The sequence below is a fragment of the Grammomys surdaster genome, unplaced genomic scaffold, assembly GCF_004785775.1.
Source record: "Grammomys surdaster isolate TR1022 unplaced genomic scaffold, NIH_TR_1.0 126198, whole genome shotgun sequence".
NCBI lineage: Eukaryota > Metazoa > Chordata > Mammalia > Rodentia > Muridae > Grammomys > Grammomys surdaster.
This window is the reverse complement of record NW_021621003.1, coordinates 10,022,711-10,049,870: the sequence shown is the minus strand read 5'-3', so window position 1 is coordinate 10,049,870 and position 27,160 is coordinate 10,022,711. Positions and strand designations below refer to the sequence as shown.

Sequence of the window (27,160 nt, the reverse complement as noted above, 5' to 3'; positions counted from 1 at the left end):
AGAAAGAAAGAAAGAAAGAAAGAAAGAAAGAAAGAAAGAAAGAAAGAAAGAAAGAAAGAAAATGGAATTCTTAGTAGAGGGAGGTACATGGGCATGCACAGACATTCATATAAGACCAACCATCTACACCAGATAGCAAGAGCTTGCAGGTAAGCCAGACAAGCCAGAGGCTTCTACAGTATGCTTCTGGGGAGGTAAGAAATAATGTTTCTAGGTAGGAATTTACAAGAAAAAACCCCAATGGTCTCCTCTACCAATGCACACAGGCATGATGCAACACACTGTCCCCTGCTTCACACTAGATGACCATGAGAGTTTAGACTAAGCACTCTCCTTTCAGGAGAGGGTCAAAATTCTGCCATGCATCTCTTGGAAACTAAAACTGCTGTGGAAAAGGATGCTCTGCTTTGCCAGATTATGTTGAGATCATTATAGAACATTTTCTCCTGAATTCCCACATCTCCCAGTCCTTCTCAAGACTTTTCCACATCCCTGGTCATGTAGTCAGATCCAGACTGAAAGCTCAAGGAAGGGAGATGTCTGCAGCAACATGCAGAGAAAGGCTAACAAGCTGCTACTTGGGCTTCTGTCAGTGTGACTCAACAACTAGTTAACTGGAAGAGACCTCATTGAGATGCAGAAAAAAGGAGAAGGCCTCATGCCACCCAAACGGATGACAATGAAAAGCACTCATTTGATACTTTCACGATATTTTTCTCCCTGCACGGTGCTTCCCACCTGGGATGTCACAAATCTCCTCCCATATAGATGAGTCACAGGACCCAGACCTCACTCAAAGCTACAGACTGAACACCCCACCTATCATGAGGATATAAATGTGTGTGTGATGTGATATTTGCCCTCTCTCCCTCACTGAACTGCAATTTCAACTAACGCAGAAGGGTATGCTGCTTATAATCCAGTTTCTCAAAAGAGACTCACATCCCAGAATACGTGTGCATAGACAGAGAAATAAACAATCACAGTACGTGAGATAGGCGGCTGGTTGGGAATGTGGATTAGAAAGGGGATGGGTGGAAGAATAGGTGGGGCGGTGAACAGACAGGAAGTCCAATAAGAAATCGTGAGCAACACTAGCCTGACCCAGCTGCCTGTCCCTACCTGCTGCTGCTGGGTCTGGTGGTCACTGGTGGTCTCCTGTTGATTCTTATGGATTAGTTTTAATTCCCACAAGCGTCGCAGCAGGAGCACACAATGTCCCCTCACTTTCCTATTTTCCTGCTTCAACATGTTCACATTCTTCATCAGCTGAGACTGTTCCATCAAGAGCTGGCTGTGCAGGTTGCTGGAAATAAACTCTACATAGTAAGACTCTGCACCTTCCTTTGGTCATTGCTACTTCCAGATCCCATTAACCTCCCCAGATTCCAAGTTCTAAAGAAGACCTACAAAAGGGCTGAATACAGCCATGACAGCTACACTCAGAAGATTGAAAACAGAGAACAGCCTATTCAGAAAAGAATCGACAAATTCTGAACTCCACAACACCAATAGAGATCCATGTCCCTTGAAAAGAAAGAGGAATCGCCACCTCTCTAGATTGTCCAAAGTTATGTAAAAACATCAAAATGTAGTGAGCACATAATTTCAAGAGAGAATCAAAGGGAGGACATTCTAAATATCTGTTCTATAACAATCAGCTCTATGAAAACCCTGCTGGAGCCCCAAAGGTTAGGTTTCACTGACACCATCTCACACTCTGAATCACTTTTCTGTCTAAAGGCTCCTGAGCATTGGCAGGACAATGCTGGGAGGGGTGACAGTCTCTTTCACTCTTAGCTAAACTGAGTCCAAAAGGCCTAGTCATGTTGATGGCTAAGAGGCAAAGGGGATAGAACCAGAGCTGGGAACTCTTCACTGAAGGAACAAAGAAAGACAGAAATGGCCATTCCACCCCGTCATGGGTGCCTGACAGATACTTACCGATAGAAGTCAGTCTCCTTCTTGAGCATCTTAAAGTTCTTAGAGGCCTCAGTGTTCTTGTTCAAGGTCTGCAGCTCTGACACGATGGGCTTGTGTTCCAAATGGAATTTCTCATAAAATGTATTTGGCCTGTGGTAGGGGCTGACCCCAGGAAGATAGAATCCCATGAACATAGGCTTGTGGGATCATTCAGCTTGTGACCAAGATTGCCCCAGCCCAGGGAATGCTACATTCTGTACCAATTTAGTAGGACATGCAGGTGCTCTGTAACTTTGTCATCCTGGCCCTGGGCTAGCAGAGTCTAGGTGTCTGGGTAGAGGTTGCTCTGGCTGCATGAACTCACTCAGTAGGCCTGAAGGGACAGTAGCCCATTATAGTCTCAGGAACCTAGGACACAGGTTTTGGCCCACCAGAAGTTTGTGATTTCATTTCTCCTGTTTTCACAACAGGGTTTCCAGATCCTGGGAAACTATTACTGCAGAGGTAGACATTGTACACAATTCTTGGTTGATACTCCAGCATCAGGAGAGCTTTATAAACTACTGGAGGGATTCAACTGTGCAGTAGATGTGACTACATAGGCCAAGAGCTTTGTTGTGTAAGAGGGGCTCCCAGACCTCAGCACTGTCATCACCTTGAGACTGTGAGACAGACAAATCCTCAGGCCTAGAGGCAAATTCGTGCATTCCAAAGCTGAGAGATACACACAAACATGCAAACATGTAGTTGGGCTTGTGGAGCACATGCATGAGCACACACAAGGGGGAGAATAGGAGACAGAGTCAGAAACAGAGACAGTTAAAGAGACAGAGAGAAAGAAGAGAGAGTACAGTGGGATGCTGAAAAAATGCATGGAGTGATATTGTCTCAGAGTATAAGGCACAAGGATCAGTAGGGACAGCAATGACCCCAGGCTTGTAGTCAAGCACTCATGGGAAAATGTAGGACCAGGCCCTTCCAGGTGCTACCAGAAGCTTCCACCTCTCAATCTCCTGCCAGGTGATTAGGAGACTCACCAGAAACTCACAACAGCTAGAATTTCACACAACCCACCACGTGACAAGTCCTTTCTGAACACATGCTAGGAACTCACTCTCCACTGCCTCAATCTCTGAGTTCTGTTACTCAGCCCACAGACTCTGGTTTTCATCTGGGGGAAGCTGAAGAGACCATTTCCCATCTCACTCCTGCCCTAGCTTCAAGTTCTGCCTCTCCTCTGAGAAGCACTTAGGGACATGAGCTGTCATGTCACAGGGCACAGGAACACTTTAGAGGAGCAGTCTTTTCAAACCAAGGTTATAAAAGAATGAGGGTAACATAGTAGACCCAAGACTGACACCATGCAGTTTGAAACAACAAATATCTAGTGGCCAAAGACAATGACAAGGATCAGGTGATCTCCCTGCTCATCTCTCACTGGTCATCAGCTGCAGCTGTGTGGTCAGCCTCTCCATTTCCTTATTCACCTGCTTCTTGGTGAAGACAGGTGTGAGGGATGATGGCTGTCCACCAGTCTCTGTAGGTAGAAGGCCACACATGAATTTCCATAATGAGAAGGCATAGAGGATGGACAGAGCATCCTGAGGCCCAAACAGAAAGAGAGCATGCCTGCAATCCAGTGACACCACAAAGATTTTGGCCCAGGCTTGAGATACCTCCTGTGTGGATCTCAGCTCTCCCGTCACTCTGTAGAGAGGGGAGTATCAAAGCATCCAGGTGTTTCCTCTGCCTCCCTACACATGCTTATGATGACCACACAGACGGCCTCTCCATGCTTATTAACAATTACACAAGGGACACTTTGGCTTCAGAGCCCTCAAGCCTGTGGTTTCAGAATCCAGGAGAAAAAGAACGTATTCCACATGCACTTAGGTGCTGAGGAGATGCAGATCTGCAATGTCACTCTAGGCCCATGACTGTCGATTAAAATGTCATGCAGGGCCAGAACACGCTCAACAGACTGATCAATTCATCCCACTGAAAGATCAAAACACTCATGAGCTGGCAATAGGGTCTACTCTGTCTTGGTTTACTGCCTCTGACAGTTAAAGAAACCTTTTACTACATTAAAGAAAGGCCTGCCACTTACAACAGCTGATTCAAAAACCTAAGAGACTACTCTCAGTGAGAAGTTATCAGAGGAGTTCTGATAACATAAAGTCACATAGCCAGAAGCACATTCCTCTCCCTGCTACTACAGTCAGGAAGCCACTGCACCTAAATGAAGCCATTGGGTGTAAAGTTCAGTGATGTTAGGCCTCAAAGTGGGAAACATTAGTCAGGACCTGACCCTGGTGATCTCTTTTTGTCCCCATATTATACAACCAATTCCCTGTAAGAGTAAAAGCTATGGGCTCACAGTAGAACACCCTTGGTCTTACATATCCTGACTTTGTGCTGAACAAACTAATGTTTTGAAATCCTTGGATTTCAGGAGTTACGATTAGCTACAGAGGGTCATTTGCTTCCCAGGGGCTCCAATTCCTGTGCCCCATTACTGGAAGACCCAGCTCAAACCCACATCTTCCAGGAAGTTCAACACTCCCTTCCCAAGACTCACTGGTCTCCCCAGGACCACTTCTTTCTTGCTGGATTACACTGAGATGAAAGTCCAGCTTCCTTCTGCCTTGCCCTGGCAATTCTATGCTCCCGTTCTCTCTCCAAAGTACACTCCTTGGTCTTAAAAACATGACTCAGGATGAACTCTGTAGTCACTGACTGAATGCTCTAAGAGCAGCTGGCATTGTCACAACACTGGTGACATCACAAGAGATGCCAAGAGCTCACCAGGATACAATAGAATGTCCAGAGAAGGACTGCTGGTGTCAGGAAACAGCCTTTGCCTCCCTGATAATGTTCTCTCTGTACTCACCAGAAACTAAAGATCCCTTTCCAGAAGACTCTCCTGGGTCATAGCCAATGAGCAACTTCTTTCAAAGCCAGAGATTTGCTCTAGGCTTGTTTGGAAACACCTTAGGGCTTCCAAAGTGGGAAATTGAGTCTTTACTTTTCAAACCCTGCCCAGGAATATTTCATTCCTTCCTCAAAAAACCCTATTCAGTGATACGAGCAATTAAATAGTACTGAGAGATCACCCCAGGGTGAATGTGGAAGAGGAAGATCACCTGTCTCATTTACAGGTGCTTGAAGGCACATCCAGGAAGCACCAGCAGGGCTTGTTGCAATGTGAGATGTGAGTTGGGGGTTCTGTCAGAGAAGCCATGTGCTTAACTTTTAAAAGCTGCTCCTTGATTCCTTAGTGGGTAGAGAATTCAGCCATCATGGAACTGGCATCAGTGTGATGAACTGTTGTCAGGGGAAACTGAAATAGAGGAGCCACCAAGAGAAAAGTCCTTGGTCCCAGTGTGGTGCTCTCCTCTCTGCACCAAGGATACCAAATCAGGACTGGTTACAGACCTAGGTTAGCTACACCTGTCTGAAGAACGATTCTGTCTAAAGAAAGAAAAAAAGTCATCTGGTCTGAAGGGGTTTAGGACAATACTGTATGGCTTAGTTAACTGAGTGACTGCCTCCCATGTAGGAAGCCCAGGGATCAGTGACTAGAGCTGTCCTCACTGGCTTTGGAGGCCCCACTTGTAATCCTAGCTCTTGTAAGTAGAGAAGTAGGTTCATTTAACCTAAATGTAAACCTGCAAAACCAGGTTGAGAACAGCTTGGGATACATGAGAATGTGTCTCCAAAAAACTAAACAAATGAATTTGAGAATTGTTCTTTGTAACTCTATGAAGAAGTGAGTGGGAATTTTGATGGGGATTGCATTGAATCTTTCAGCAAGACGGCAATTTTAACTATACTAATCCTGCCAATCCCCAAGCATGGGAGATCTTTCCATCTTCTGAGGTTTTCTTTGATTTCTTTCTTCAGAGACTTGAAGTTCTTGTCATACAGAGCTTTCACCTGTTTGGTTAGAGTCACACCAAGATATTTTATATTGTTTGTGACTATTGTGAAGGGTATCATTTTCCTAATTTTTTTTCTCAGCCCATTTATCCTTTGAGTATAGGAAGGCTACTGATTTGTTTGAGTTAATTTTATAGCCAGTCACTTTGCTGAAGTTGTTTATCAGGTTTAGGAGTTCTCTGGTGGAAGTTTTGAGGTCACTTAAGTATACTATCATATCATGTGAAAATAGTTATATTTTGACTTCTTCCTTTTCAAGTTATATCCCCTTGACATCCTTTTGTTGTCAAACTCCTCTGGCTAGGACTTCCAGTACTATATTAAATAGGTAGGTAGAGAGTGGGAAGCCTTGTCTAGTCCTTGATTTTAGTGGGATTGCTTCAAGTTTTGCTCCATTTAGTTTGATGTTGGCTACTTGCTTGCTGTATATTGCTTTTACTATTTTTAGGTATGGGCCTTGAATTTCTGATCGTTCCAAGACTTTTACCATGAAGGGGTGTTGAATTTTGTCAAATGCTTTCTCAGCATCTAGTGAGATGATCATGTGGGTTTTTTTCTTTGAGTTTGTTTATATAGTGGATTACATTGATAGAATATTGAACTGTGTCAACATTCCTGGGATAAAGCCTACTTGATCATGAGGGATGATTGTTTTGATGTGTTCTTGGATTCGGTTTGCCAGAATTTTATTGAGTATTTTTGCATCGATATTCATAAGGGAGATTGGTCTGAAGTTCTCTTTCATTGTTGGGTCTTTGTGAGGTTTAGGTCTGAGCGTGATTGTAGCTTCATAGAATGAATTGGGTAGTGTTCTTTCTGTTTCTATTTTGTGGAATAGTTTGAAGAGAATTGATATTAGGTCTTCCTTGAAGGTCTGACAGAATTCTGCACTAAACCCATTTGGTCCTGGGATTTTTTTGATTGGGAGACTTTTAATGAATGCTTCTATTTCTTTAGGGATTATGGGACTGTATAGATAGTTTATCTGATGCTGATTTACCTTTCGCACCTGGTATCTGTGTAGAAAATTGTCCATTTCATTCAGATTTTCCAGTTTTGTTAAGCATAGGTTTTTGTAGGAGGATCTGATGTTTTTTTTTTAATATCCTCAGTTTCTGTTGTTATCTCTTTTAATTTATGATTTTGTTAATTTGGATACTGTCTTTGTCCCCTTTGGTTAGTCTGGCTAAGTGTTTGTCTTGTTGATTTTCTCAAAGAACCAGGAGGTCAAGAAATTAAACAGAGATGTGTAGCAATGGGGGATGGGGAACTGGGGGTAGCCACCAGAAAGCCCCAGATGCTAGGAAAGCAAGAGCCTCCTAGGACCCCATGGGGATGACATTATCTGAAATACCTCACAAAGAGGAGGTAGAACCTGTCAAGACCATATCGAGAGGTTAGACCTGGCCCCCAGTTGAGGGATGGGGCCACCCACCCATCTCCAAAATTTTAACCCAGAATTGTTCCTGTCTAAAAGAAATACAGGGACAAAGAGTGGAGTAGAGACTGAAGGAAAGGCCATCCAGAGACTGTCCCACCTAGGGATCCATCCCACATGCAGACACCAAACCCAAGCATTGGATTTTGTGGGTGCCAAGAAGTTCTTGCTGACAGGAGCCTGTTACATCTGTCTCCTGGGAAGGTCTGCCAGATCTTCATACAGATGCGGATGCTCACAGCCAACCATCAGACTGAGCACAGGGACCCCAATGGAGGAGTTAGGAGAAGAACTGAAGGAGCTGAAGGACCTTATCTGGCATCAATGGGAGGAAAGGCCCTTGGTTCTGTGAAGGCTTGATGCCCCAGTGTAGAGGAATGCTAGGGCGGTGAGGGAGGAGTGGGTAGGAGAGTGGGGAGCACCCTCATAAAAGCAGGTTAAGGGGAGATGGGATGGGGGTGTTGGAGGGGGGAAACCCAGGAAGGGGATCACATTTGAAATGTAAATAAATAAAATATCCAATTAAAAAAAAAAGCTAAACAGAAACCTATCCTACCTCCAATGACTCACCTACCCATCCTTTTCTACTGAGAGAAACTTACCATTCTCCCTATCACGCTTTCACTCTAGAAAGAAGAAGAGGAAGTGGAAGTGATCTTTCTAGAATAAGGACCTTGCTCTTGTCTTACTTTAACTTTATAAAGTAAATAAAGTTAAAGGTCGTTAACTTTAATTGATAAAGTTAACTTTAACTGATCTGTGTCAGCATCAAATAAAAGTCGTTATCACCATCTGAAGTTCTGAGTAATATCCACTGCTGCTAGCATAGTAATGTGTCTATGACAAATTCTCCCTACCCTGAATGAATCTGTGTCAGCATCAAGTGCCAGCTGCTGAGGCCAACCCCACCGATTTCTTCACGGGGCTAGACAAAAGTCATCAGAGACACTCCACTTCCTTAGCCAGAGATTACATCAATATGGCCAACTGTGATCCTGGTAAGCTAAATTTTTTATTAAATTTATTTATTCACTTTAAAACCTGATATCAGTCCTTCCTTTCTTCCCAGTACCCCTTCACACAAGTCCTCCCCCCATGCCTTTTAGAGTGGGAAGCCCCCTCTGGGTTTTAACCCGGATGTCCTCCATCCTACACCCACATCCCCCATCTCCTGCATATCAGGTTACTGCTGGACTAGGCATATCCTCTCCCACTGAGAGACCGGACAAGGCTGTCCATTTAGGAGTGTGGGATCCACCGGCAGGCAAGTAGACAACAGACTCAGAGACAGCCCCTGCTTCAGTTTTTGGGAGGATCTGTATAAAGTCCAAGCTGCTCATCTCCTATATATGTGCAGGAGGCCTAGGTCCAGCCCATGCTCACTCTTTGGTTGCGGATTGAGTCTCTGGGAGCCCCCAAGGGTCCAGGTTAGTTGACTTTGTTGGTCTTCCTGTGGAGTCCCTGTCCTCTTTGGGTCCCTCAATCTTTCTCCTAACTCCTCAAGCTCCACCTGTTTGGGTGTGAGTCTTTGCACCTCTTTCTATTGGCTGTTGGATAGAGCCTCTCAGAGGACATTTATGCTAGGTTACTCTATGTAGCCATAACAGAGTATCATTAATAGTGTCAGGGATTGGTTCTTACCCACTGGATGGGTCTCAGTATGGGGCACTCATGAGTTGTTCATTCCTTAGTCTCTGCTCTGTCTCTGTCCATGCACATCTCATAGGCAGGACACATTTTAGGTTGAAGGCTCTGTGGGTGGGACTCTCCTTATTTTTTCAACTGAGAGTCTTGTATGATTACAGGAAGTGACCACTTCAGTATCCAAATCCCCTGCTAGAGGATGCTCCCTTAGACTCTCTATGACCCCTCCCCATCCCAGGTCTCTGGCACATCCAAGTGATTGCCCCTGCATCCCAACCAATCTCCCTTCACTCTTCACTTTTCTCCCTACAAATGATCTTCCTGCCCTGCCTTGCTCCACTTCCAGTCCCTCTCTCTAGTAGGCTACATATCCACACATGATACCCCCACAATCACTCTTCAGACTTCAGTATAGGATGGAATTCAGGCACCTCAATCCCTAATGAGTATTTGGTATATTTTCCCATGGCCCTGATTTATTATCAGACTCAGAGTAGACAAGCAACTGCTGCTCTCAGTAAGAAGTGACCAGCGACAGTAATGAGGTGACGGTAATGTATTCATATGAGTACTTCAGTGAAAAGGCCTGCATAACTGAGGAGCAGGTAACCAGAACTGTGTCCTGACCTATGTGAGCCTAGACCTGGCCCACAGGCAGGTGTGGGCACAACTTGGGATCCTCAGCAGGGACAGGGTGAGGTGGAATGACGCTGAGCAGGCCAAGCAGCAGTGCTGACATACCCCTACATATAAAGCTGGAGCCATAGGTCTCTCCCTATGTGATCCCAGGCTGGTGGTTTAGACCCTGGGAGCTCTGGTTGGTTGGTATTGTTGCTCTCCTCATGGGACCACAAACCCTTTCAGCTCTTTCAGTCTTCTTTCTCACTCCTCCGTTGGGAACCCCATAATCAGTTCAGTGGTTAGCTGTGAGCATCCACCTCTGTATATTTCAGGTTCTGGCAGACCTCTAAGGAGACAGCTGTATCAGGCTGCTGTCAACATGCACTTCCTGGCATCCACATCAGTGTCTACCTTTGGTGACTGCACAAAGGATGGATACCCAGGTGGAGCAGCCTCCAGACGACTCTTCCTTCAGTTTCTGTCCCATGCTTTGTCTCTATATTTGCTCCCATGAATATTTTGTAAATCCTTCTAAGAAGGACCAAAGCACCCACACTTTGGTCTTCCTTGTTCATGAGCTTCATATGGTCTGTGAGTTTTAAGGCTCTTTTAATTGTCAAGCTAAAATTGAATTTGTCTCTTCTCCAGTATTTATTGTAAGTAGCATTGACTGTATAATCTCTAATTGTGTTAATATATTGAAACCTGGCATGTCTGTTACAAGGGTCTATCAACCAGCTTTTGTCTTACTGCCCTAAGTATTAGAAAACCTTGATTCTCTGAAAAAAGCTTGAAAGTGCTGGAAGAAGTGAGTTAGGCTTTAAGCAGAAACAAGAGGCTTGAATATTGCTGGTATAACAGCTTTAATTTCATTAATTAAATTAATGATTGTCATTATAACTAGAAAAAAGTTTAAAGACACCTATAGGATATTTGGCATAATCCTAACATCTCTCTGGGTGTTTTAACTTTGTAGAGTGAGATTATGAATTTAAAGAATGTTGCTCTGTTGAGCTTTGATACTGCAGATAATGCTGATAAAATTGTCCATGGACTGAGGTCAGTATTTCCATTTTGGTCAAACCTCAGGAATGGCATATATAGCTTGATCATGCTAGCCCTTCTTGTCCTGGGAACACTTTTATTCCTGTCTATCATATTAAAGCTTGTCTCTAACTACATCAACAGGCTGGCAGCCAAAGCACATGACTTGAAACTGAAAATGGAGTGATATTATACTCAGACTTAAAACAGTACCATAGTCCACTCATTTCTGATGTGTGTGCTAAAGAAGTCAGCCAAGCCTGTGTGGCACTGGAACATCCTGTATGGTATGGGACCCTAGTTGTTGGAGTTTTATTGATTTATGTGAGGGGATCTGTACATGTGTATGCTACAGATGTAAAGCTGCCCCAGAAGGTCAATAGACTATGTCAGAACTCCTAGAGCTACAAATTGAGGCCACTGTGAGCCAACCAGCTCAAGTACTCAATCTAGGGGCTTCTGGAAGAGCAGCAAATGCTCTTAGCCATTCAGCCCTCTGGGAATATGGTTCTTATATCCCTGAATATCCTATAGTCATCATGTTCCTCCTGGGAAGTGGATGATACTTAGAAGGGGGAATCAAAGAAGATGAAAATAAAGTCTGTTCACACCAGGCTGTCTCCTACCTCTGACTGAATTATTTATCTCACAATAGATCTCGGGTTTGGAGCTAGATTAATAGGCACAGAAAATGAGACCAAGATCTTTCTAGAACAAAGTCAGCTCCAAGATGACTTGCTTTCTTTACCATCTGGTATTGGCTTAAAAATACAATTAGTAAGACCTTCAAAAAGTACTAGTATAAAAATACAAACCAAAACAGGGTGAAAAGAAATCCTTCTTCCCTTGTGGCTTCTTTGCTGAGTTTTTCCCAAAAAAACTACCAGCACACCCAAGTCATTAATATATCACTTGCTGCTGACTTTCTTTTCTTAAGTTAACTTATTCTCTCATGTGTTATATCCTTCCTTCCACAATACCTCCTTTCTCCCCATCTGTAGGAGGAGCTAAGGTGGGAGGAGTTAGGAGAGGAAGAGGAGGAGTAAGGAGGAGAGGAGGAAAAAGGAAGAGGAGGAGCTAGGAGACAGGAGAGGAAAATGAGAGAGAGAGAGAGAGAGAGAGAGAGAGAGAGAGAGAGAGAGAGGGAGGGAGAGAGAGACAGAGAGACAGAGAGACAGAGAGAGAGAGAGAGGAGATGAAGGTGGATGTTCACATGTCTGTAGCAGTCAAAGGTAGTTTGTATATCTAGGTTGGGTTACAACCTATTGGGTTACACTTCTGATTGTATGGGTATATTGTTACTAATCATTACCAAATATATAACTTTTGATTAATCTTTAAGCATTAGATCTCATCTTTCTACTAGGCCCACATGGATGGTGGGATGATCTAGGCAATGCCCAGCCTTGCGGAGACAGCATGGAAGATTGGCAGAGCCATCTCCCACGCTGGTGTCTCATGGGTGGCAGGGCTGTTGTTTCTAGTTGGCCATTTCTAGCTGCAGCACGCATGTGGCCTCTGGCTGAGAAACATGGCAGCTGGGCTAGACAGAGCTGCTGCAGCTTAGATAGTCAGCATGACCAGTGGCTGTTCCTAAATAATTACCACAACATGGAGGCATCAGAAATCTCTAGTGTACAAGCAAAAATAACAGGGACCAGCAAAACAGGTATGGGTGAGATTGAGTCGTTCCCAGAGGGAACTGGGACCAGTGACACCTGAAGGGGTCATGAGAATTGTCCACATGAGATGTCGTACCTCCATCTGTAGACTTAATGCTGAGGGGTAGGAAGAGGAATAGCTGGTCCTCCAGCCATCTCTACCTTTGTTTATTCTTGTTTTTTATTTTATTTTATATATGGGGACAGAGACCTCCAAGATGACCCGAGGTTCTCCATTGGCTTGCCTCCTGGGCAGCTATAACAAGATATACCCCTAAATGTTTAGGAAGTCAGTCTTGATCTTTTTTCTCTACCAGCACTACTGGTAGTAGTATGTCCTGACTACTCCAGAGAATGATGAAACTCTCAATTCTAATACCATCTTCAAGTTAGACTCAGTTTGGTGATGAGATGTCCTCTGAAATCTTCTCTGTGCAACTTCTCTTGTATGCATGACATCATCCAGAAGTTGCCCAGAACTACAGGCTGGATCCCCAGACATTAACTGCCATTCACTGCAGCCTAGGGAGGAATAGATTGTAAAGGGGACACTGGAGAAACCCTGATAGTAAAGAAAAGCCTCCAGGAACCTGTCCTCATCTCTAAGAGGTCCAAGCCCCCCTACACTCTGTATAGACTATGCCTCTTTCCTAACAAGAAACAAAGGACCTGTCCTTCTGATCCTCAACCCTTGGAAGGGATGTTTCCTATTAGGAAGATGATAGTTGGGGAAAACAGTCATAAGTGTCCACATTTCCTTTTCCCTGGCAGAAGTGAATGACATTAGGAAAACAACTAGGAAATTACTAGGAGCAGGAGTGTGTGGAGCAGTGGGTTCTCAACCTTCCTAACACCTCAACCCTTGAGTACAGCTCTTCACATTTTGGTGACTACCAACCATAAAATTATTTTTGCTGCTACTCCATAACTGTAATTTGGCTGCTGTTATGGACCATAATGTAAATATCTGTGCTTTCCATTGGTCTTAGGAGACATCATGAAAGTGTCCTTCAATTCTTAAAGGCTTGTTAACCACAGGTTGAAAACTGCTGATCTAGACCAATATGTTCAAACCTTTGAACCATCAGCTAAGTCACACACATGTATTAGCCTGGTGAGGATTTAGAACAAACCCTAACCCCTTTAACAAAGATGAGAATATTGCATTAAGTTATCTGAGGGTTCATAATGATTTCCTTATCTTTCAGAATACAGTGACTTCTCCATAAGGATACGGTCATTATCTCCCCAAATTCCCATGAGAATCCAATTAATGAAAATGATTCACTGTGTCATTAAGGTCTTAGGAAGGCTCAGGTCAGATGCCTTACCTATTCCTAGTTATCTATATACTCCATCCAGGAAGAGAAGGAGGCACTCAATTTGTCCAGGCTGAGTTGGAACTTTTATAACCAGGACCAGGAAATAAAAAGGCACAAGTACCATGGAGAATTAATGGCTGCCAAGGGACAACTTGATTAGGGTTTCCCCTCAAGGAACACAACCTAAACCTGGGAATCAATTGCTCTGTGGATGGGAGGACAATTTTAATTGGAATTGCTCTCAGACACTGGCATCTGCTGTGTTTTCAGGAAAAGTCACTAGAAGAACTGAGGACTCTATAACCAGTTCCAAGGTCATCATCTTCTCCACAATGCTAGGTCCTGGGATTCACTTTACTGACTCCCATTATGCCCATCAGACTAGAGAAGCCCTAGGCAGTTTTCACTGTAGAGGACTGTAAGGTGAACTTTATAATTGACTTGGGGGCATGGTTCCAGCTATTGTCCCATCCCCCCCTTTCCCAGATCCCATAGAAGCACAGCCATTCAGGGCATATTGGGGCAGCACCTAAAGTGTTACATTACTTTCTTTAAAATACCAATCCCAGAGGAGCTTTCATTTCTACTTTTTTAAAAAGTAGTTCTCATTCCCCACCCACCTTTTTTTTTTTTTAAAGTCCTCTTATTAAGCTCAAAGTCAAAGTGGTTCTCCCTCCAGGGCAGTTCTATTGCCTACCTTTAATAAAAGCAGTGTCAAGGTTTCAACATGGACAAATGGCAACCCAGTTGGCAAAAATTCAACAGATGTCAGGCCTTCAGTCAGGGCTGCTCAGGGAGAACAAAAGGGACTTCCCACTTTCTGTCCTGGGGACTTAATGCCAGTCTCAGCACCAGATCCCAGTAACAGCCTTGCTTATCCACTGAATGAGACACATAGATTTACCATACTGTGTCAACCTGTGTACTGCTACTAAACTCTCCAGAAACTGCCTGATCCAGCTATACCTTTGAGTATTTCTGGTAGCTTTTCAAATACCAGAATTTACAGACCCAGATTAGACAACTTGATCGGGCTGTCTTATTGAGGAATTGCAGTTTTCAGTCCCAGTCATTCTTATGGCTCTTTGGTTACCAAATGTTCAACAGCAAACTCACTGGTGTAATCCCTTCAATAATAAAAATAATAATAATAAAAGATAAGAAGTTTTCATAATCCAATCCCTTTCCCCAGTCCTCACCAGAATCATGATTGCTTGGAGTCAAGCTACAGGGATGAGCTGATGGAAGTAATGCTTGTAGCATCTCTGATTCCAGTGCTCCTCAGGGTGTATTCCAATATCAATCCTAACTAGAGACACAGACAGGCTTTCAACCTCACTCCTTATTCTTTAGCATACCAGGGGGCTGTAGTCAGAGGCATCACTTTCAGTTTTTAGACAGAATTCCTAAATGGAGGAAGAACATCGTTTTTTCCCATTTTCACCTTTCAGTTATCATACACTAGATAACTAGTGAGATAGAATGGCAGTATCTCAGGGAGCCACTGGACACAGGTAAAAGTCATACAGTAAGAACAGCAGAGCAAAACAGACAGACGTAGCTGAGCTCTCTGATGATGGTCTAGCCACATCCGTGGATGACTCATGTGATGGCTTGTGTATGCTTGGCACTATGAGGAAGTGTGCCCTTGTTGGAGTAGGTGTGTCATTGTGGGCATGGGCTTAAGATGATGACTCTAGCTGCCTGAAGTTGAGTATTCTGCTATCAGCTTTCAGAGGAGATGTAGAACTCTCAGCTCTAGCTACAGCATGCCTGCCTAGATGCTGCCATGCTCCCACCTTGATGATAATGGTCTGTACGTGTGAATCTGTAAGCCTGCCCAATTAACATTGCCCTTAATTAGACTTGCCGTGGTCATGGTATCTGTTCACAGCAGTAAAACCCTAACTAAGACAGAATTTGGTACCAAGGACTGGGGTGCTACTGTGATAGATCTGACCATGCTTTTGATTGGAAGAATGTGGATTTGGAGATTTGGGATTTGGAAAGTATTAGAATGGGGCATAATGGGCTATCATAGAAGGAACGTGGAAGCCTTTGTTGTGAGTAATTTGAACTGTGCAGACCCGGCCTAAGAGGTTTCAGTGGAGAAGAACTTCAGTATGTGTCCTAGAGACTGTTTTTGTGCTTTTTTGGTGAAGAATGTGGCTGCTTTTTGCTCTTGTTTGAAGAGCCTGCCATAGGCTAAGGTGAAGTGACTTAAATTAATTGCATTGACAAATGAAGTCTCAGAAATGTCCATCAGATGCTTTGTTTTCTGGTTAAGTCTCATGAAGAGTGTTTTGAATAAGCATAGCCAGCTTTTAAAGGAAAAATATAAAATATATGGTTTGAGTATTAAAGGGATACCAGGAAGTGAAATGGAGCTGAATCCATTGTTCAAGGATATTAAATTGAATTAAGGGTGTGGTGTCCATGGGGCAAGGTCCTACCCAACTAAGATTATATCCAGGGATAGTAGTACCCACTTTTAATCCAAGGAGAAAAAGCCAAGCAGGTCTCTGAGTTCAAGGCCAGTCTGAGACAGGCCAAACTCTAAGTGAAGAAAAGCTTAAATCCAGGCATGATGGTACACACCTTTAATTTCTGGAGACAGGCATGAGGATCTCTGAGTTCAAGGTCAATCTAAAGAGCAAGATCCAGGGCAGCCAAGTGTAAGCAGTGGCAGAGTTGGAAAACAGGAAGCTAGTGATAAGGTAATAGGACAAGCAGGTTATGTTCTAGCCCCAGCAATCAGCAGAACTAGGCAGCTTTGTCCATGTGTCTCTGACTTTATAGTCAAAAGAAGAAGGAGACTACTGGGAAGATTTCTGTTCGTTAGCTGGATCTAAGAAATTAGTGGTGATCAAGAAGAGACCACCCTCATTGACGTGAAATCTTTGAAGTGTTTCCTGAGAGCAGAAAGAAGCTGTGTTCCAGAGATAGCCAAGATTGTACCCTGTGCTGCAGCTGTACTTGGTAATGCGTAAGAGTCACCCAGGTGGTACTGATTTTGAAGGCATAAAGGGATAAGGAAGAGCAGCTGAGGCCGGGCAGTGTGAGAGGTCATGGAAGACTTCGTGAAGGTGCAGCCTCAGTTGTAGTTTTGTGAGACCATCCTGACAGACCTGCCATAACAACCAAGGGAACAGAAAGGGCAAATTAAAGACACAACCACCCCACTGGTCAGGCTGTCTCTGATAACAGGGAGAAAGTTAAAAAAAATTCTGAAAAAAAAACCCTGCAGAATATACTGACTAGTAACTAGCTGTGTCCTCTACAGCCCTAGATGACACCCTTCATAATAGTCACAAATAATATAAAATACCTTGGTGTGAATCTAACCAAGCAAATGAAAGATCTGTATGACAAGAACTTCAAGTCTCTGAAGAAAAATCAAAGATCTCAGAAGATGGAAAGATCTCCCATGCTCATGGATTGGCAGGATTAATATAGTAAAAATGGCCATCTTGCTAAAAGCAATCTAGAGATTCAATGCAATCCCCATCAAAATTCCAACTCAATTCTTCACAGAGTTAGAAAGAGAAATTCTCAAATTCATTTGGAATAACAAAAAACTCAGGATAGTAAAAACTATTCTCAACAATAAAAGAATTTCTTCAGGAATCACCATCCCTGACCTCAAGCTGTACTACAGAGTAATAATGATAAAAACCACATGGTATTGGTACAGAGACAGGCAGGAATATCAGTGGAATAGAATTGAAGACCCAGAAATGAACCCACACACCTATGATCACTTGATCTTTGACAAAGGAGCTAAAACTGTCCAGTGGAAAAAGGATAGCATTTTCAACATATTGTGCAGGTTAAACTAGAGAACAACAAGTAGAAGAATGCGAATTGATCCATTCTTATCTCCTGTACAAAGCTCAACTCCAAGTGAATAAAGGACTTCCACATAAAACCAGACACACTGAAACTAATAGAAGAGAAGGTGGAGAAGAACCTCGAATACTTGGACACAGGGGAAAAGTTCCTGAACAGAATACCAATGGCTTATGCTCTAAGATCAAGAATTGACAAATGGGACTTCATAAAATTGCAAAGTTTCTGTAAGGCAAGGGACACTGTCAATAGGACAAAACGGCAACCAACAGATTGGTAAAAGATCTTTACCAATCCCACATCTGATAGAGGGCTAATATCCAATATATACAAAGAACTCAAGAAAGTAGACTCCAGACAACCAAATTACCCTATTAAAAAATGGGGTATAGAGCTTAACAAAGAATTTTCAATGGAAGAAACTCAAATGGCCGAGAAGCACCTAAAGAAATGTTCAGTGTCCTTAGTCATCAGGGAAATGAAAATCAAAACAACTCTGAGATTCCATCTCACACCAGTCAGAATGGCTAAGATTAAGAACTCAGGTGATAGTAGATGCTGGCGAGGGTGTGGAGAAAGAGGAACACTCCTCCATTGTTGGTGGGACTGCAAGATTGTGCAACCACTTTGGAAATCAGTGTGGCGGTTCCTCAGAAAATTGGACATAGCATTACCCGAGGATCCAGCTATACTACTCCTAGGCATATACCCAGAAGATGCTCAAACATATAACAAGGACATATGCTCAACTATGTTCATAGCAGCCTTATTTATAATAGCCAGGAACTGGAAAGAACCCAGATGTCCTTCAACTGAGGAATGGATTAAAAAAATGTGGTATATTTACACAATGGAGTATTACTCAGCTATTAAAAACAATGAATTCGAGAGGTTCCTAGGTAAATGGATGGAACTAGAAATTATCATCCTGAGTGAAGTAAGCCAATCACAAAAGAACACACATGGTATTCACTCACTGATTATTGGATATTAGCCCAGAACCTTGAAATGCCCAAGATGCAACTCACAGGCCACATGAAGCTCATAAAAAAGGAATACCAAGTGGGGGTGATTCAGTTCTTCTTAGAAGGAGCAACAAAATACTCAAGGGAGCAAATATGGAGACAAAGTGAGGGACAGAAACTGAAGGAGGGGCCATTTGAAGACCTTTCCACCTGAGTATCCATCCCATGTGCAGTCACCAAAGGTAGATGCTGATGTGGAAGTCAGGAAGTGCATGCCGATAAGGGCCTGATATGGATGTCTCCTCAGAGGCCTTCAAGAGTCTGACATATTCAGAGGCAGATGCTCACAACTAGCCATTGAACTGATCATGAGGTTCTCAATGGAGGAGTTAGAGTGAGGACTGAAGGAGCTGAAAGGGTTTGTGGCACCATGAGGAGAGCAACAATACCAACCAACCACAGCTCCCAGGGTCCTAACCACCAGCCTGGGAGCACTTATGGAGGGATCCAGGGCTTCAGCTGAATATGTAAGAGTGGAGGGCCCTGCCGGGCACAGGTGGAAGAAGAGATCCTTGACCTCATGAAGGCTGGACGCCCCAGGGGGTGGGAATTTTGAGGGTGGGGAAGTGGGAGTGGGGGGGGGCAGGTGGGGGTTACATCCACGGAGAAGAAGGAGGAGGGGTAAGGGGATGGGGGGTTCCCGGGTGGGTGGGGGATGGGGTAAGGGGATAACATATGAAATGTAAATAAAATATCCAATAAAAAAAAAGAAAAAAATGGGGTATAGAGCTAAACAAAGAATTCTCAACTGAGGAAACTCGAATAGCCGAGAAGCACCTAAAGAAACGTTCAGCATCCTTAGTCATCAGGGAAATGCAAATCAGAACAACTCTGAGATTCCACCTCACACCAGTCAGAATGGCTAAGGTCAAAAACTCAGGTGATAGTAGATGCTGGCAAGGATGTGGAGAAAGAGGAACACTCCTCCATTGTTGGTGGGATTGCAAGATGGTGCAACCACTTTGGAAATCAGTCTGACGGTTCCTCAGAAAATTGAACATAGCATTACCTGCAGACCCAGCTATACCACTCCTGGGCATATACCCAGAAGATGCTCTAACATATAACAAGGACATATACTCCACTATGTTCATAGAAGCCTTATTTGTAATAAATAGCCAGGAGCTGGAAAGAACCCAGATGTCCTTCAACAGAGGAATGGATACAAAAAATGTGGTACATTTACACAATGGAGTATTAGTCAACTATTAAAAACAATGAATTTGAGAAATTCTTAGGTAAATGGATGGAACTAGAAATCATCATCCTGAGTGAGGTAACCCAATCACTAAAGAACATACATGGTATTCACTCACTGATTATTGGATATTAGCCCAGAAGCGTGAAATACCCAAGATTCAACTCAGACCACATGAAGCTCATGAAGAAGGAAGATCAAGTGGGGGTGCTACAGTCCTTCTTAGAAGGAGTGACAAAATACTCAAGGGAGCAAATATGGAGACAAAGCGTGGGACAGAAACTGAAGGAGGGGCCGTCTGCAGACCATTCCACCTGGGTATCCATTCCATGTGCAATTACCAAAGGTAGACGCTGATGTGGATGTCAGGAAATGCATGTTGACAGGAGCCTGATATAGCTGTGTCCTTAGAGGTCTGCCAGAGCTTGACATATTCACAGGCGGATGCTCACAGCTAACCATTGAACTGATCAAGGGGTTCCCAATGGAGGAGTTAGAGTGAAGACTGAAGGAGCTGAAAGGGTTTGCAGCCCCATGGGGAGAGCAACAATACTAACCAACCAGAGCTCCCAGGGTCTAAACCACCAGCCTGGGAGCACTTAGGCAGGGACCCAAGGCTCCAACTATATATGTAAGGGAGGATGGCCTTGTTGGGCATAGGTGGGAGAGGAGATCCTTGGTCCCATGAAGGCTGGACACTGTGTGTATGGGAATTCGAGGGTGGGGAGGTAGGAGTGGGGGGTATGTGGGGGCACATCCTCATAGAAGCAGGAGGAGGGGGATGGGATAGCGGGTTCCTGGGGCGGGGAGAAATGGGGTAAAGGGATAACATCTGAAATGTAAATAAAATATCCAATTAAAAAAAAGAACGTTATCATGATGTTAAGTCATTTCTTATATTGGAATCCAAACTTTCTGAAATTGTGTATTGAAGTAGTTTTTATTTACCATTTGGGAAGTAAAACTCAATTAACTCCCACACTTTAAATTACAATGAAAATTTGTTTTATTTATTCATAGCTTGTGTGAAACATTTTTGCAGTTGTCTATTTTTTGTCAGGGAGTTGATCATGACAAACATGATAGAGGGAGAAAATGCTGATCGAATGGACCCATGCTTGTGGCAAAATGGGCTTTTCAGAGACCTAGACAGTCAGAGGCAATCATAGTATTCAGGAAAAGATGAGTGTTAACTTAGCATTTAAGAAAACAAAGTCATGGGCTGGAGAGACGGCTCAGGGGTGAAGAGCCTTGGGTGGTCTGCCAATGGCTCTGAGTTCAATCCCCAGCAATCCTATAAGAACAGCACTGATTTCAGATATATAAAACAAATAAATGTTTAAGAAAAAAAGAAGGAAGCTTTTAAAAAATATTATTTTATATAATCTGCTTTTTTTTTAAAGTTTGCATTTTATCCTAATCCTGGAAACCCCTCAGAAAGTTCCTCATCCCATTCCTCCTCCCCTTTGTCTCCCCTTTGTCCCTTTGTCTTTTTGGGATGTCTTCAATCCTCACATCATCACACCTCGCAAGGCTTCCTCACTCTCTGGGCTCAAAGTCTCTCCAGAGTTAGACACATCTTCTCTCACAGAGGCTTGACCAGGCAATCCTCGGCTGGATATGGCAGATTTAGTTTCAAGAAACCTATCTACTCCCTCCTCTGCTTCTTGCCTTAATGCTCACAATCCTTGGGGAAACTGCTTTTGGAACCCAGGTGCTGTTTAGCTCTATGTTTGTCTCTGTCTTTGTGTCTCTCTGTCTTATAGACACAAAAATACACATACACACACACATAAACACATACACACATACACACACACCACAGACAGACAAATACATCTTAAAGAAAATAAATAAATAAAGCAATGCTGTGGTCTATTTTCTATTTATTAAGTTTAATTATGCTTTTTACAGTTCAGTCTTTAGCCCCCTCCTGGTCCCCCCTCCAACAGTTCCACATCCAGTATCTCCACACCATTGTCTTCAAGAACATGTTTATAATCCCCACCACCACACCACACACGGCCAGGCCTCCTCACTCTCTGGGCTCTCAAGTTTCTCCAGGATTAGGCGCATCATCTCTCACAGAGGTTAGACCAGGCAATCCTCTGCTGGATATGTCAGCTTTAGTTTAAAGAGGCCTCTCTACTCCTTCCTGAGCTTCTTGCCTTCACGCTCATGTTCCTTGGGGCGACTGCCTTCAGAGGGTCTTTTCGAACTGGCGTGCTGTTTGGCTTCTGCCAAAAACTTGTCCAAACCAAAAGGATCTTCCTCAAATTGAACTGGTCCTTCTCGGCCTCTGTGTGTATGGTCTGAACCAGAAAATACCTTATGAGGAACGAATCTGTTGGTTTCGATCCTGGTTGCGGGGTAATCGCTGTCTATGTCCTTGTCCACATTTTTATTGGGCCTGTAGATACTCTGAGTCACATCTTTGCCACCTCTCTAGGGCTGACCATAAACATTGTAAACCCCATCTTCTCCACCTGCAAACCCACTGTCCATCCCCTTGGACTGGTTGAAGAGCCTTAGGTCATACTGGACATCACTGGAAGGCGGAGGTTTGGGCACTCCAAGAGCAATGACTTCACTGATATCTCGACTAACATTTCTCTGTGGTTTTGACCTCTTCTCAGGTGCTGTCCTCGAAAGGTTGCGGCCGTGCTGCCTCTCTTTTTGCCTGTCCTAATGGATTTCATTCCTTTTCCGGGCCTCTCCATCCTCTTTTTCCACATGGGATTTCATCCCAGCTCTCCTCTCTCTGGCTTTCTGAGCCATTTCTCTAAGTTTCTCTTCCTGTTTCTCCTTTTCTTTTTGAGCCATCTTTCTCTGCAACTGGGCTCGCATTTGCACACCTGCACAGCCTTCTGCTCAGCAAGGTCCAGCGCTTGAGCCAGTTTGGCAAAGTTTCCATTTATGCGTACAGGCTGCAGCCCTCCTCCATCAGCCGCCGCCCGTTTATCCAATGGAATCGCATAACCCTTCGAGTTCTCATCCCATCCAACCTCTCCCCTCTCCCCTTTGCCTCTAGGAGGGTGCTCCCCGACCTAACCATCCACACCCACCCCACCGCTCCAGCATTCCCCTATGCTGGGGCATCAAACCTCCACAGGACGAAGGGCCTCCCCTCCCATTGATGTCCAACAAGGCCATGCTCTGCCCCCTATGTATCTGGAGCCATGGACCCCTCCCTGTACACTCCTTGGTTGGTGGTCTAGTCCCTGGGAGCAGTGAGTGATCTGGTTAGCTGACGGATTTTGTTCTTTCTGTAGAGTTGCAGTCTCCCTCTGCTCCTTCAGTCCTTCCTCCAGCTCCCCCACAGGGGTCCCCTAGGGAAAAATATCAGCCAGATGCACACATGGGAAAGACTAGAGGCAAGGAATTCAGTAGAGAGGTGGTTTTATGTATCTTATGAAACTTTTGTATGACAGTGGGCCAACTGTTTCTCATGAGTGTATCAGAGATTAGAACTCTAGAACTGGTCTCATGATGTTAAGTCATTTCTCCTTGATATTGAATCCAAACTTTCTCCAGTTGTGTGTTGAAGTAGTTTTTACTTGCCATTTGAGAAATAAAACCCAATTCCCCCAATTTAAATTTCACTGAAAATTTATTTTAATGATTCCTAGCTTGTGTGAATTATTTTGGCAGTTGTCTATTTTCCGTCAGTGACTTGGTCATGAATAACATGATAGAGAAAGCACAATGTTAATCTAATGGATCCAAAGCTTATGGCAAAATGGGCATTCCGGAAGTCTAGAGAGCCAGAGGCAAACACAGTATTCACAGAGAGTTGAGCACTAACTTAGCATGTAAGAAAGGAAAGTCATGGACTAGAGAGATGATGGCTCAACAAACACTCACACCACAGACAGACAGACAGTCAGACACACACACACACACACACACACACAGACAGACAGTCAGACACACACACACACACACACACACACACACACACACAGACAGTCAGACACACACACACACACACACACACACACACACACACACACATTTGAATGCTCATTCCTAGGGATGATGAATTCTGCAAGAGTTGTGAATTCAAGCCTGAGTTGCTGATCAGTAAGATCAGCTGTTGGTGCCACACCCTATTTCAAGCCTAATTCCATCACCAGACCAATACAAGAAACCAAAACACAATCCCTTGTTTTATTATGTTTTTTTTTTAATTATTCATTCTAAAGGTTTACATCTCAAATGATCTCTCCCTTCTGAGTTACTACTCCACCACCCCCACCATCCCATCTCCACTCTCCCCTTTCCCTTTTGCTTCTAGGAGGGTACTCTCTCCCTTAGGCATACACCTGCCCCATGGCTCTTGTATCTTGCTAGGCTGTGGCATCAAACTTCCACAGGATAAAGGGTCTCTCTTCTCATTGATGTCAGGCAAGCCTGTCTTCTTCTACCTATGTATCTGGAGCCATGGTGCCCTCCCTGAACATTTCTTGTTTGATGGTCTTTTTCCTGGGAGCACTGGCTGGTTCTGCTTAGCCCACATTTTTCTTCCTGTAGGGTTGCAGTCTCTTCCAGTCCTTCCTCCAGCTTCCCCTCCGGGGTCATCTAGCTTAGTGTGATGGTTGACTTCAAACGTCCCAACCACCTTGGTCAGGTGCTAGTAGAACCTCCCAGGGAACATCCTCACCATGTTCCTGTCAAGAAGTGCCTCTTGGCAATAGTAACTGTGTCTGGGGTTGGTGTCTGTGGACAGGATGAACTACCAGGTGGGGTTGTCCCCAGATGGCCCTTCCTTTAGTCTCTACTCCATTTTCTTCTGCCTGGTATGATTTTGTTTTTAATATAATAGCACATTGTTCTTTTCTAATGTTCTCTCATATCAAGACTGGATCATGGTCCTGAGGCCCCCTTTCTCAAAGGGTCACATGTGTCAGCTCCTTTCTCAGACAAACCACCATATTCTTACACTTAACAACAAACACAGATGACCTCCAAGACCTCATACTATTATAAAATATAAAACACATTATAATTTTAAAAGTCCCATGGTTGTTGAAAACTTTAAACACATTATAAAAACTCGAAGTGTCTTTAAAATATACAAAGATTTAAAAACTAGGTTTATGTACAGGAAAAATTAAATCATTATTTTTTACTACAAGGTTGAAGAAGCAGGGTACAGTTACCAAGAAACCGAAGTAAAATGAAGAGCAGTGTAAATCAAATCCTATAGCTCTATGTCTGGCATGTGGGACTCACTGAAGATCTTCAAATGGCTTGGGTATCCCAACCTCTGTTTCTGCCATTGTCAGCACACAAAGCTTATCTTGTAGGCTCAGGCTGGCTCCATCACACTTGCTACTGTCCTGGAGCACCTACATAGTCACCCTACATTCCTTGCATCTCCTGTATGCTGGGGTTTCCACTACAATTAAGGCTGCAATGTCACCAGTGATGTCCTGACCTGTCTCCAGCATCTCTAACCCTGCCACATGGTGCCAACTCTCATCAATATTGTAGATGTTATGCTGCCAAAGCCTGTCTGCAGTGGAAGATTCTTATACATTACCACGTTTGGTTGACTGCTTGAGATGCAGCCTTGCCTGTCCTTTCATGCCCAGACCACATCTTCTGTGTGCTGACCTCGAGGAAACACTCTCCAGAAGGTTTCATTTCCATGAATGCTGGCCTTGTTAACCACAGCACTCACCGTGCCAGTAAAGCATCGCTTTCACTTCCACAGGTCCTTGATTTGCATTTATCTCTAACAGCCCTGATAGAATACCTGTTCCCCTCTGAAACTTTTCAAGTTGGTCCCCTTCACCTGCATTTTTCTCAACATCATCTTCCAAGTTCCAATAGTGTTTCCAACTCAAAGCTCCCAAATCCTTCCACAGTCCTCCCCACAACCCCCTCAAAGGAAAGTGGTCAGGGCCATCACAGCAAGAACCACTCTCTGGTACCAATTTCTGTCTCATCTTGCTTCTTTGTTGTTGTGATAAAACACTGCCCAACAGTGGTTTAGGGATAAAAGAATTTGTTTCAGCTTATTCTTCCATATCCCCATTACTTAGTGAGGGAAACGAAGTCAGAAACTCAAAGCATGAGACTGGAGGCAGAAGCCAAGGCAGAGACCATGGAGGAGTACTACTTTCTAGCTTGCTTCCTCTAGCTTGCTCAGTTAGATTTCTTACACAGGCCAGGCTCACCTGCCCAGAGATGGTTCTGCTCACTGTGGTTTGGACCTTCCCACATCAATCATTCAAGAAAATACCCCCACAGACATGCCAATGGACCAATTTCATTGAGGCATTTCATCAACTGAGGTTTCATCTTTCTGGGTGACTAGTTTGTGTCAAGTTGACCCAAACTAACTGGCATAATTTTCAAATTAACAAAATCATTAACTAAACTGGCACTGGACTGTTCTCTGGGGTGAACATATTCTTTTTGATCAAATACCCATACTATTATTGAAGCTTAACTTGATTAGAGAAACAAATAATTATCTATCTATCTATCTATATCATTGCTTATTATTATAATATATATATATGCTTATTATAGTCACACTTAGAGTCAAGCAATACTTAGAAATACATACACATAGAGCATATGTATTAAAAACACATATATTCATGTATATATATTAGAAGCATATATCCATATGTATACTATATGTTTTAGAAGCACACACATATACACACACACATATCTTATATATACTAGAATCTTTTACCCTAGACTGAGAAGGCAACTGAATGTTCAAGCTATTAGAAATGAAGAAAACGCAGAAGTCAGACAGCACCTGGTCAGGAAGACAAGTAGGGAAAGAGGTCATTACTAAGTGGGATGGCATACTTCCAACTTCTTAACTGCACCCAAAACAAAACCTTGGTGGACTTCCCTGACCTGCAAGTGGGCACCTTCCAGCTGACCTGCCCAGACATGTCCTAGGCAGGCTCTGGACAGGACCTTTGATTCAGTCAGCTCACTATTCTGTGTCTAAGCCGAGCAATCCAAAGAGAGGAGAACTTGTCCCAGGCCACTCTAGAACACTGAAAAATCCTCCAGGGGGAAACGGACTTCTCCCTCCCTCCCTCTCTTTCCCCTCTCCCTCTCTGTCTGTAGTTTTTTATGTGTATTTGTGTGTGTGTGTGTGTGTGTTTGGTGTGTGTGCTGTGTGTGCCTGTATGTGCTCTTGTGCTTTTGAGAACCCTTGATTGCTGTTTTGACTGCAATCTCTCTCCTGTCTTTTCACTCTGATAAGCAGAGAAAACTAACCCACCCTGAGACCCCTAGAGAGTAGCATTCTTTGGGGCATGATCTCCAGGATTTCCTCTGAGAATCACTGGCTCCTTAAGGAGTGAACAGAGGAGTGAAAGACATCATTGAAATGACCAGGGCTTCTCCCTTGATTCTAAAATAGGGAATCCTCCTGGATGAGATTAGTGTGGTGGAACTTAATAGCTGGCAATTGTTTTCTCTCTCTTCTCTGATAGAAAGGATACCAGGTG

General features: G+C 43.7%; 1 protein-coding gene across 1 annotated transcript in view; it reads right to left on the bottom strand.

Annotated features, from left to right (window-relative positions):
• Positions 1–27,160, bottom strand: part of LOC114613263 — a 56,304-nt gene that overhangs the window by 4,770 nt on the left and 24,374 nt on the right. The window contains exons 6-7 of the mRNA XM_028758505.1: positions 1,945–2,085; positions 1,123–1,306 (exon numbers count right to left, since the gene is read on the bottom strand). Coding sequence (XP_028614338.1) covers positions 1,123–1,306; positions 1,945–2,085 — 325 coding nt within the window. The remainder of the gene's footprint in view (positions 1–1,122; positions 1,307–1,944; positions 2,086–27,160) is intronic.